The 12,666-nt window shown below is 40.8% G+C and overlaps 1 protein-coding gene across 3 annotated transcripts in view; it reads left to right on the top strand.

Annotated features, from left to right (window-relative positions):
- Window positions 1-8,954, top strand: part of PARP3 (poly(ADP-ribose) polymerase family member 3) — a 28,339-nt gene extending 19,385 nt beyond the window's left edge. For all 3 annotated transcript variants that reach the window (XM_060765822.2, XM_060765821.2, XM_067463612.1), the window contains exons 5-11: window positions 2,526-2,661; window positions 3,115-3,341; window positions 4,723-4,884; window positions 5,072-5,158; window positions 6,040-6,217; window positions 8,182-8,328; window positions 8,431-8,954. In XM_060765822.2, the coding sequence (XP_060621805.2) occupies window positions 2,526-2,661; window positions 3,115-3,341; window positions 4,723-4,884; window positions 5,072-5,158; window positions 6,040-6,217; window positions 8,182-8,328; window positions 8,431-8,600 (1,107 nt within the window). In that variant the 3' untranslated portion in view covers window positions 8,601-8,954. The remainder of the gene's footprint in view (window positions 1-2,525; window positions 2,662-3,114; window positions 3,342-4,722; window positions 4,885-5,071; window positions 5,159-6,039; window positions 6,218-8,181; window positions 8,329-8,430) is intronic.
- The last annotated feature ends 3,712 nt before the right edge of the window (window positions 8,955-12,666 follow it).

Here is a 12,666-nt window from a genome sequence, read left to right as displayed (position 1 = left end):
TGGCAAAATGAGGGTGTAAGAATTCTGCGCCTACTTAATGACATATGTCTTTGGTCCCCAAATTTCTAGCCTTCTTTTCTTTCAACAACTCAGTACCTATATATTTATTACACCTTTTGGCAATTGACTGGTTGTGCAGAAGGGTCTGTGTATGATTTTCTTTCATTTTTGTTGTAAGGTTTTACGTGCTTTTTATACTGTTTAAGATTACTGTTTAACAGACTATAAATTAAACAAGTTGCGGCATAATATTTAGGTTGAGATTATTCTTTTCCTCTCTATGAAATGTCTTGTAACATACAGCAGTGTCAATAAGTTTAAAAGACTAGATATATAATCATCACATAATAAAATAAGAGCCAGAGTTACAAATGTAACATGTTTTGATACAATTTCAATATTCCTTACTTGCTAGAGATAATAGAAAAAGACCCTGCAGAGTTTTCCAAAAAGGAAATCTTTAGGTTTATCTCTTTTTGATCCTTCAGATGGTAGTCCAGCACCATCTGAAAGGCTACTTTTTCCTACTCATGGCTATTATTGAAAGCCATTTCAGTGTTCCTTACATAGGTCATTCCCTTATCATGTGTTCTATTGCAAAGTTTGGACATACTCCAGCCAAATGTCAGCACATTTAAGCACATCTAATTCTGAAGGATAAATTGTTTTAAGTCTGTTTAAAATCTCACATAGTGCAGTCAATTTAAGTCTGTTTAAAATTTCATATTGTGCAACCAGTGGAAATGAAAATTGCTTTTACCTTTCACTATGCTCAGTTTTTAAGTATTTGCACGTACTTTAAATAGTGTGTCCCATCAACTATATAACAGATCCCTGCTAGTCATAACAGGCAGTGTTTCACTCTTTTCTCTGACAGCAACAAGACTCTGCACTTTATACATTTTAATACGTTTTATTGTTCCATGTGTTTTATTTGCTTATGTGTATTAATGGTTTTATAGTTTGATGGGGTGTGTAATTTTATTCTTGTGTTTATATGCAGCATTGAATTTTTGGTGGAATTTTGTAAGCAGCCTTGAGTCCCCTGTGGGGTCAGAAATGAAGTAATTGATTATATAGTATGTAGTTATCAGCAAATTGGTTTTCTCCTGGACATTTAAACTTGTGTACTCTTCGCGTTTCCACAGTTTCTGGACTTATTATTAGTGGTTGGTTTTTGAATTCCAACAAGTAGAAATTTGGCTTTATACATTTTCTGGCAAGTACTCTGACTAGGAGCTTTGCTAGTCCAATTTTCTGACCTCTTCAAGATGTTTATGTATTTTAATCCTGTTCTATGGCTTCCTTCCTTGCACTTATACTTATGTCAGGATCACCAGAAAGTCTTTGCTCAGGCAAATGGCACACTTCAGCTTTCATTCCAAAATTACCATATATACAGTACTTGTATATACGTCAGCCTCACATATAAGTCAAGAGCAAGTTTGGGGGACAAAATTGTTAATTTTGATACCACCTGTGGATAACTAAAAAGTCATTCTGTGGAGAGAGGAAAGTGCCGAAGCCCTGCTGTCCTTTTCCCACCAAGGCATTCAGAAAGGCCTTTTGCCACTCTACTCAGAGAAGGTGATGGTTCCTTTTGAAATAAGAATTAATATTTAATCTTAAGTGTATATATTAAAAGGAGCTATCCCCTTCTCTGAGTAGAGTGGTGAAAGTGAAAGCTGTGTCTGTCCAACAAGAATTTAAAAGAAACACCAATCCTTTTTCATTCTCCTGCCACTCCACGCGTCAAAGAGTCACTACCACCATTTTCCTTCCCATACATTCAAAAATGGCTAGAAGGTGCGCCACAGCGGAGAGAGGGGTTAGGTTGGTTCTTCTTTTAGATTTTCATGGGATGAACTCTTGATATGAGTTAAAGTGCAAATACTTACACTAGACAACCAAAATTGGTGTGTGTGTGTGTGTGCATAATGTTTTGAATAAAGCTTCAAAACATATATGAATATATACTGTCAAATTATTTGTGACATGTTTTTCTAATATTACATTTTACTAGCTTCTTAATTGTGAGCCACTGATCATTTTCAGATGACTTTTATATAAAATGTACACTAGTTGGAAGGAGGCAAATTGATAAAGCTTCATTGGTCTTTCCATCAATGACAGCATGGGAAGTTTGAGACACAGTTGTAGTGTAGTATCCCAAATCTTTGGTTGTAGTATGACCACTATGCAACTATCTTTTCAAAGTGTGTCTATGTGTGTGTGCATAAATGTATGAGAGGAGGGAGGGAACAATAGGGCATGAAGGGAAGCTAGTCATGGCAGGAGGTGACATAGGGAACACATAAATGCACCAGTTCCTCTGACAACGACCTAAGTCAGGGTGGAATGAACACTTAGCCCAGTCCTGTGCATGTATTTTTGAAGTAAGGCCTGCTGTGTTCAAGGGTACTTACTGCCAAGTTGTGTGTTGTAATTGTGAATCGATGTCCCGCCTTGGCTGAAAGAACTAAATTATGTACAGATCTGGAGCCAGATTGTTTCTTCTCTCTAAGGTGGACAGCACAGATGGAGTGAAGCCATCCAAGCAGAGAATACTACCATGCACCTTGGATAAGCAAACCCAGGAACTGGTCTCCCTCATCTTCAGCAATGACATGTTTAAAGATGCTATGCAGACCATGAATATAGGTAAAGACTGAGGCTGCCTTTTGCTCTGCATTAAAAAAGAGTAGGAGAAATGCCATATTCCTTATTCTTGGTATCACACATGTTTCAGTTCCATGTCCTGTTACTAATGAATGTGTTTAATGTGGTTAGAAACTTGTTCTCCATATGACTTATGGGTAATGTTGATATATACAGCTGCAATGAGGTCAGAGGGAGAGGGGACTGAGGTGAGAGGCCCAGTCTGCCACTGATGGTAAGAATGGTTCTCTGGTCCTTTATCACAAGTGAAGATCAACCTAGGAGCATCAGGCAATGCTGCAGTTGAATTTTAAAACGATGGAAGAGAGATCTGGGTGGCGATAGCTGATGGCAATCCAATCTGGGTTTCTTCAACCTTTAGATTGCATAATTCTTCAAAGCCAGAATTTGTTGGGTTGATTTCTGCCAAACATTTCCACTTTCTTGTCTTGTCAGATGTGAAGAAAATGCCCTTAGGGAAGCTAAGCAAACAACAGATTGCCAAAGGTTTTGAAGCTTTGGAGGCCATAGAAACGGCCCTGCAGGAGCAGTCATGCTCCCAGAAGAAGTTGGAAGAGCTTTCCTCTCGCTTCTACACCATCATCCCTCACAACTTTGGCCGCTGTCGTCCTCCAGCCATTAATACACAAGAGATCATCCAGGCTAAGAAAGACATGCTGTTGGTGAGGAATTTGGAGGACTTATCCCATCTTTGTTAAGCCATGAAAAATTGGTGGGCTAAGGGTTGTCCAGTTTGCCAGAGTTTTTTGCTGCTGAGTCTTTATACTATGGGCCTACTATACATTGATGAAGCTTCCTTACTTGTGATGACTTCTACATGTTTGCCTACACTACCAGCTAGGGATTTGTATCTGGCTCAAGAGTAGTGCAGTGAAAAATCAAAAATGGTGGAAATGGTGTCAAGATTCAAGCATCATTCTGGGCAATCCTTGGGTGTTTTGTGTGTGTGTGTGTCAGGAGCAACTTGACAAACTGCAAGTTGCTTCTGGTGTGAGAGAATTAGCTGTCTGCAAGGACGTTGCCCAGGGGATGCCCGGATGTTTTACCATCCTGTGGGAGGCTTCTGGCATGTCCTTGAGGTGGGACCCTTTGGTTCCACTTGCTCAGTGCAAGTCTCTTTCTACTTATGTTAAAAGTTATCAAAGTTTGTGTTTTACGTTGATAATGGGACTCTTTCCATCAGCTATATTTGCACTGTTATAAGAATATTATGAATTTATAATTAGTCTATGAGGAGAGAGATCTTGTTGCCTGGGGCTTAAAGAGAAAAAAGTCAGCTGTTGAAGTCTTACTGCAGTCTTGTTCCTCAAAGGTGAGAAAGCAGTAGCCTTGAGTACCTAGCTAGGTAACTCAATGGATGTTTAGGCTTCAGTCCTTGAGTTCAAAATACTTTACTGGCAAAGGGAACAAAAACCCCTTTGCTTTTACAATAAAAATAGTAAATTTGCCTCAGTGACAATGGTATACTGATGACACAGTTGTAAACATATTTATTAAGAAGTAAAGCACTTTGATTTCAGTGGTAGAGAATTGTAGACAGAATGTAAGTAGACTACATGTCCAAAGGCATCTCCCTCTATGAACTGCCATGGAGGTTAAGATCTTCTGGGGAGGCCCCGCTCTCAGTCCCACAACCGTCACAGGCTTAACTGTTGGGGACGAGAAACAGGGCTTTCTCAGTGGTGGCCCCTCGGCTGTGGAACTCCCTCCCTAGTGGGATTAGATTGGCCCCTTCCTTCCTTCACAAACAAGTGAAAACTTGGCTTTGGGAGCAAGCATTTGGCCCAGTATAATTATCTATGCAATACAGTTGGAATTAGCTTTAGATTGATGAATATGATTATCTGATTATCTGGCTTTGGATATATGCACGATAGTTGTCTAATGTTTACATATGTTGTTTCAATGTTGTTTTAAATGGTTTGTTTAATTGCTTTTAATTGTTGTTCAGGAATGGAATAATGCTGCTTATGTAAGCCGCCCTGAGTCCCCTTCGGGGTGAGAAGGGCGAGATATACATATTATGGTTCTGTTTCTTGATAGGTACTGGCAGATATTGAACTGGCCCAAAGTTTACAGGCCCAGAAAAAGGAGAAGGAAGAAGAGGAGGAGGAGATGAAGGAAGTACCACATCCACTGGACAAAGACTATGGACTCTTGAAGTGCCAGCTCACCCTGGTAGACCCATCAGTGGAGGATTATAAGGTATGATAACTCCATAGAAAGCTTCTTGTTCTCTGTGACTGTGGGGTGGGAGACCACTGTGAAACAGGGGCAGCATGTAGGTCTATCTGCTTCTCAACTGAAAAATGCTGATTTGCATATCCAATATGCCTTGGCACTTTAATGATCACATCCTTTCTCTGCTTCTCTTTTCCTCTCCCCACATTAGCTGACTGTAAACTACATAGAGAAGACAGGCTGCAGTTACCGAAAACTTAATGTCATGAATATCTGGAAGGTGAACAGGGAGGGTGAGGTAAGGTCAAGCGATAGTGTCCTTCTCTTTTTGTTCTACTTACTCAGTGTATTTACAACACTTACGAATACAATTGCCTGACCTGTTTTTGGACAAAGCCATGCAGATCTCATTACATCAGAACTATATCATCATCATCATCATCATCATCATCATCATCATCTTTAATTACTTATTAATCGCCCTGCATCCGAGATGCTCTAGGCGATTTACAATCTAAATTGTAAAAGATAAAAATACATACAATATATCCTAAAGATATCCTAAAGTTTCAGAACAAGAATCTATTCCATTCGTAAAAAGCACTAATTTTTTTCACTCCAATTTGGCTGCATTTAGATCTATGCATATAGGGATGAGCTTTGCTGCGGGGGACTTTTTAAACAAAAAAAAGCACTTTTATCTGGCTCCTAGTAAATATAGAGCCAATTTTGCCATGTTCTTATCTCCTGCTGGGATGTTTGAAGTCTAGGAGCAACCTTTTTTTCAAGCAGGAAGTGAGACAGAAGCCAACTTTGATTTACTTCCCGTTTGCCCAAGCCTAAAACATATAGGGGTGGCAGAAACAATGAAATTACTCCCCACATTTCCAGGGAACATGTACAGAACAGTTTTGAGAAAAGACAATCCAGCATTTCTGCTGGATTGGCTCTTTCAAACCTTGCAAATTCCCTTGTGACTATGTAGAAGCCACCCTTTCCTTATTTCTGCAGTAGAACATGCTATCCCTGGTGTATGTTCCACAATCTAGATGCATTTCCCCAGTGTGGAATACACAATCCAGGCTCTGGCCCCACCACCAATGACATGCATAGAAGTGCACAATTTGTGTAGAATGCCACTCACTATCCCTTTTATATTTCCTCCCCAAATGCCTCCAGGGTAGCCGTTTCAAGATCCATGACCATCTGGAAAACAGGCGTCTGCTGTGGCATGGCACCAATGTTGCAGTTGTTGCTGCCATCCTGAAGAGTGGCCTGCGCATCATGCCACACTCTGGTGGACGTGTGGGCAAGGGCCTGTACTTTGCATCTGAGAACAGTAAATCGGCAGGCTATGGTGAGATGATTCTCTACTTCCTTTGGCCAGTTAGAGCCTTCTTTGCTGCTCTGTCATGATTTGCTGCATTTACATCTGTAACCTAACTGGGGAGAAGACATGGGTTGCTCTTCATCTTGTGGCACCTTGGATTTATTGCAGGGATCTCGATGGGCCATGTAATGTCTGCTGCTAAAATTACTATAAGATGGAGTCAGAAAGTCACTAAAGTCCAGTGGCAACAGAGGCAGGGTTTACGTCTTCACAAACTCCAGCATTACATTGTGAATGAGGTCTGGCAAACCTCGGCTCATTAAGTACGGCATCTGCAATAAATGCGGAATTGCTTTAAAGAGGCATTACACCACAAGTTATATCTGGCTCATCGGCAGGAGATTTCCTGTTCCTGACTTTATAGACTTGCAAACTCTCCTGCCTCTAGTCAGTACTATCCATATATGATAGCTGGAAAACATCACAGGTATTTAGAGAAGGCAAATGACAACAATTGTACCACAACATATCCTGGCCTAGTAGTATCCACACTTTCCCATTCATTGACCCCTCTTAACTCAGCATCTTCTCAAATGTATTCTACTTTCCTTTAATGACTGCCACATCATTTAACTTAGCATCTTCCAAATGTATACATCTTCACTTGATTTCACTTTATTTTCATACTTAGGTAAAAAATTTCCAGACTGTTCACCTGTTTCGATCCACTTCCCCTGCCATTAAAAAAAACAAATCCATCCCTTTTTCTAACCCTAGATTCTGTTAAGTTTTACCACAAAGCCCAGAGGTATTTCTTCAGCACACTTGGAGCTACAGTCAATCCTTCACTTCACTGGGTTTAGAGGCACATAACCCCCCATGAAAATTGTAAATAAAGAAATTGCTATTGTTTATTTATTTATTTGTATACAGCATTTACATTCTGCCCTTCTCACCCTGAAGGGGACTCAAGGCAGATCACAGAACACACATACACGGCAAACATTCAATGCCATTAAACAGACAGGACGGACAACAGATAGAGCAGTGGTTCTCAACCTGTGGGTCCCCAGATGTTTTGGCCTACAACTCCCAGAAATCCCAGCCAGTTTATCAAGTTTATTAAGATTTCTGGGAGTTGAAGGCCAAAACATCTGGGGACCCACAGGTTGAGAACCACTGAGATAGAGGTATTATGTCGGCATTTTCCCCCAACTTTGGCGTCCTGGAGGTTGTGCTTGATTCTGGCCACGGGTGCTGTTGCTCCATCCTCTATGACGAGCCTTGATCACAGACTTCCTCCTTTCTTTGATCGACGGCATTTTCTGGTATTTCTTTTATGATGCCGTAAAATACTTTCCCACTTAAGTGGTGCCTAATTTCTCTATTCACAGCTGTTTTTGAACTGCTTAGGTGAATAGTAAGCTGGACTAAAGATTGTATGCTCACCCAGACTGGGCTTCAAACTTCCAACATTTTGATTGGTAAGATGTATTGCAGCTGGTGATTAACCAGTTGTGCTAAAGCCCGGCCTGATCTTTTATCTGAGATAACACCTCTCTGGGAATTTCTGGGTGTTCCAGTATGATTACATGGTTGACGTCTGCTGGCGGTTGATTATAGAATTGTGTTGGAGGACCTAGAGATACCTGTAAGGCTTCCTCTCTAGAAATCTCTATGCCCTTGAGCATGACTTAATGAAGTTGATCATAAAACCATACTGGAGGATCTAGGGAGAATATTTCAAATCAAATGCACAAAAGTCAAAACCACAAATGTGAAGGGATAGCTGCAGTCACATTGGTTCTTGTTTACTTGCTTGCTTAGCATTTCTTTCACATAGTCCTGCTTTAATTTTCTAGGATTTCTCTTAAGAGGGTTCCACATTATGTTCAGAACATTTGCAGTCTGTGTGTCCATCTTCAAAGATTGCTGGAGAGTGTGCTTATAGGGCCATTTTCACCTATGTTTTATTTCTCTTCTCCACCCAGTTGGCACCACCTCCAAGCAGGTGGGGATCATGTTCCTGAATGAGGTGGCCCTCGGCAAAGAGTATCGTATCACCTGCGATGACTCTTCCCTACGCAAACCCCCAAATGGTTATGACAGTGTCTTGGCCTGTGGCAGGACTGAACCTGGTGAGTCAGGAAACTGAAAAAAGGGGAGGGGAAATTATTATGATAGTCTAACTATCATAGCCCTTGATGGCCCCCTCTCTTTGCTTGCTTTGTTGTTCCCAGACCCTGCGCGTGATAAAGAATTAATCCTGGACGGGAAAAAAGTACTGATCTCCCAAGGAAAGCCCATTCCTATGAAGCAATATGAGAACTCATCCTTCAGCCAGAGCGAGTACCTCATCTACCAGGAGAGTCAATGTCGCATCCGTTACCTCGTCCAGTTTCACTTCTGAGGAGTTTCTTGGTTTGCTCTCCTGCCAGGCCTGACATGTTTGCAATTGGGGCCCTTTTCTTTCTAGAGCAGTCCTGTGAGAGGGACTATAATACCAGTCTTGAGTGCCTTGACATAGCTGGCAGCATTCCCCATCTCTACACCAATGGTTTGTTAGGGAATTCTGGGGTGCCAGTAGGACTGAGAAGAGAAAAAATCCTCTCTCTTTTTTTGTTTTGTTCATGTTTGGCAAGTAAGAAAAAAAGAATCTTATTTAGTTGGTTGAAATATATCCCTAAGACAGCTTTATTGGGGCACAGCCCCTTTAGAAGCAATCTGGACCTGTGTGTCCTGTAAATAAATGTGTGTAGAGTTACTTTTTTGTGTGGCTGCTTCCATTCTCAGGTAGTCGATATATCTGCTTTGGTAGCTTCCGCTTTACAGGGCGAGCTGTATGCAAAAGGTGTGGATGAATTTCTTTGATGATGTGCACATTCATATAAAAGCTGCCTGGGCAACTGTGACTTGCTAGATGGTATTAGATTGTGGCTGCCAGCATCCTCTCCAGCTCTTATGTAGACTCAAGCTGGAGAGAATTATTATCTAGCATAACACTTCTGGTATAAAGAGACCTATACCGGTTTGTATTCCCTTTCTGCCTAAAGTCAGAATGGAGAATGCCTGGCCTTTTAGATGTTTTTGAGAATCTAATTCCATTCAACAGTTGCCAGCATAATAAATGGTAAGAGATGCATTTCAAAACATCTGGACAGCTACAACTTATTCTCTGGCCAGATACATTTTACAGATTGTAGCATCTCCCACATTGCCCCTCTCCCATACCAAATACCAAAGTTGACTAGTTTGACAGTTGAGCCTTATATCAAAAATAGCAACAGAACAGTATCTGAGGGCAAAAGACAAGCTCACGGGGAAGCAGGGAAGCAAAATGATACACACAGTTCTATGTTTGTCATGCCTTCAGTGTTCTTCCCCCCACCTCCCCATCCATATCTGTTACCTGAGGCATCTGTCTCCATCTGCCTAAGGGCAGGGCTGGCCCAGCTCAAGTGATAAACAGCTTTTACATTATCTCCCAGTATAATGGCAAAACCTTGCATTCCTTTTGTGCAGTTGTTGCTTTATAAGTGGCTTATCTGACTGTTCAACCACTCATTTCTAGTACTTTTGCTGCTACAGAGCCAGAGAAACTGACAAAAGGTGGCCATGAAATCACAACTTGAGAAATTTAGATAGAAGATACAGACAGCCCTTTTCTATTTGTTGAGCACTTTACCAGGTGGGGAAAAGCTGTTGCCTATGTTTTTCCACATATTCTCATTCCTACTACACCCAGGTTTGATGTGGACACTTTATTGCATTTAAGTCAATGGAAAAATGACAATATTTATTTATTATATTTGTGACTATATTCCTACCAGTATATTCAAGATGGAATATTAATACTCTTATTCCCGAGTCTTTCTTCACAATAGCTCTAGGATAGGCCAGACTCAAAGAGAGTGAGTGGTAATCCAGAGGATTTAATGGCATATCAGGAACTGGATCATTATAGCACACAGGCTTTGGGAATTCATCCTACATCAGGACTTGGGAAAGTGTGTTTCCACCTTCACCACAAATGTCCTGCCCTGCCACACAAAGTTTGTCTGTATGGCTGAGTCTAAAGCAGGAATGGCCAGTGGACAGAACAGATACCAGTAAATTTGTACTTGTTCTGTCCTTCCTTTTAGTCCTACTTTGAGATTAAAGAGCTAGGCTTCTGGATCTTTAATAGTATTTGAGCAGTTGGTGTTCCTGTGAAAGAGGAAGAAGAGCCTCAGCCCCAAATGTTCTTTTTAGGGGTCAATGAGTTTTATTTGTCAAGTATGCTACAGTCAATCTCTCTCTATAATTACAGCTTCTATCACCATAGTATTCTTGTGTTTCTTCTGTATTTACAGAGCAAAATAATAATTACACGGGAGGGGGGTATTCCCTGCTGCTTACTCCCAGCTTGAAGAAGAAATGGCTAGAGTGGTTTATGAGCCTGCTTTTAATTTGTGTGAATGATTATCTCAAAAATTACTGATAGGAATCTCAGTCTCTAAGTTTGAGCTCGTTGTTTTACTGGCATAGCTCAGATAACAATGTGTTCCTGGGTGTTTCTTCTTTAACAAAAATATGATACCCAAAGGCAGGGATAGTGTGGATAAAATAAGGATACGTTCCTGTACCACTCAAAAGAAGAGCAGCTCACCTTGTTTCAGCAGACTTTTTGCCCCAAACTAACAATATGCACATGTGAAATAAAACCAGGTCTGGTATGTCCTTGCATAAGTAAGCAAAGACATTCTGAGGCTCATGGAGACCACTTTCCTTATTTCAAAATGCTTCCAGAGATTACTTTTCTTTCACAGAACTGTAACTTTTCATGATTTCTGTTTTCTTGCCCAAACTTAGAAACCTATGGTTTTGTTTAATGTGCTGGAATAGCTAATGAAGCAGGCTTACATGCTTTCACATTTTTGTTCTGTTTTGCTGTTTACATGTTCTCAGTAAGGGAGTCTGGGGGTAGCTGCTGCTTATCTTGGTCTTTTTATATAAGCGCATTCTGAAACAGTAAGATCAACTAGAGAAGAATTCGTTTTCCCATCTCAAGCTTTATTGCGATGTTTACTGCAGACATGCAGTTCCAATCCAGCACTTTTTAAAAATCGTGTCAGAAGCAACTCAAGAAACTGCAAGTCGCTTCTAGTGTGAGAGAATTGGCCATCTGCAAAGACATTGCCCAGGGGATGCCCAGATGTGTTACCGTCTTGTGAGAGGTTTCTGTCATGTCCCTGCATAAGAAGCTGGGACTGACAGAAGGGAGCTCACCCTGTCTTGCAGATACACAAGCTTCCAGTGCTGGATTAGGAGCCATGGTAGCAAATGGGTTAAATCCATGTGCCAGCTGAACTGTTGACCTGAAGGTTGGTGTTTCGATTCTTTATCCCCCACCACCCTTCCCAGTGCCAATACCGAATGTTTTGTTTTGTTTTTTAAAAATGCAGCTAGCAAGAAAAAAAAAGAAGTTGGAGATCAAATGGGTATGAAAGGACTTTGTGAGAAGAACCTTCCTTGTTAGAGGCTTTGTTAGCTGAGTTATACATTTATTAATAAGACCTATAGCCTAACCTCTTTGGGAGCTGCATTTCATGAAATATGAAGCTGTCCCATATTGTTCAGTTATATGTAGGAAAACCTTTCTCATTCATTGAGTTTCTCTGGAGTCCACATACATTTCCTCCCAGTTGTTTTTTGTGTGAAACTGGTTTCTTCTGATATTGCAATTCATGCTAAATGTTGAGTGCTTTGTTTATTTACATGCACAATTTGTATCTGGCTTAAATACACCTTGTTTTGTCTTCATTTGGCTCCTTGGAAAGTGAAGTTTCACAAATATGTTGAATGCTCCTGGTAAGAGACACATTGTCTTACAAGTTCTTAGAAAGTGGAGGCACTTTAGTCAAGACCAAGATAACTTTTCCCAGCTCTTAGCCCAATATTACTTCATTTGCTTGGCAGTTGCTCTACTCCACTGTGTCATGGTGGGGTCTCCAAGCAGCGGTCAGAAACCTGTTACCATGTTGAGCTGCTGATAAGCGGACCTCAGAATGTATCCGTGCAACATAGGCGCTCTTCTACTGGACCTCATTGTCTAGTTTATTTCCACTTCAGAAAATCATAAAAGGACTATCCATATAGCAGGTACAAATTAATAGTCATGAAACTAGACAATGGAAAGCCATGACGTCATATATAATCCTTAAAACCAAGTATAAGACAAGGAGAGGAGCTAAATCAATGATTTCCTTGTATTTTGGCTCTGTCTTTCCTCAGCCTAGAAGGCACAATGGTGGACTCACACATATTGCCGCAGTAGTGAGGACCAAAAGGAGAGCACAGCCCATCACCGCATGCCTTCATCTCAACACAGAACAATGCTACTTTCTTTTCTTTTGAAGCAACAAGTGTGTGAGTGTGCATGAGAGAGAGAACCGACAATACTTCCTTGTCATCAATTGTCTTGTTCTCGCTGCAAC

Source organism: Anolis sagrei, chromosome 2, assembly GCF_037176765.1.
Source record: "Anolis sagrei isolate rAnoSag1 chromosome 2, rAnoSag1.mat, whole genome shotgun sequence".
Taxonomy (NCBI): domain Eukaryota; kingdom Metazoa; phylum Chordata; class Lepidosauria; order Squamata; family Dactyloidae; genus Anolis; species Anolis sagrei.
The sequence above is the reverse complement of the archived record's forward strand: the minus strand, read 5'-3'. Positions and strand labels throughout refer to the sequence as shown.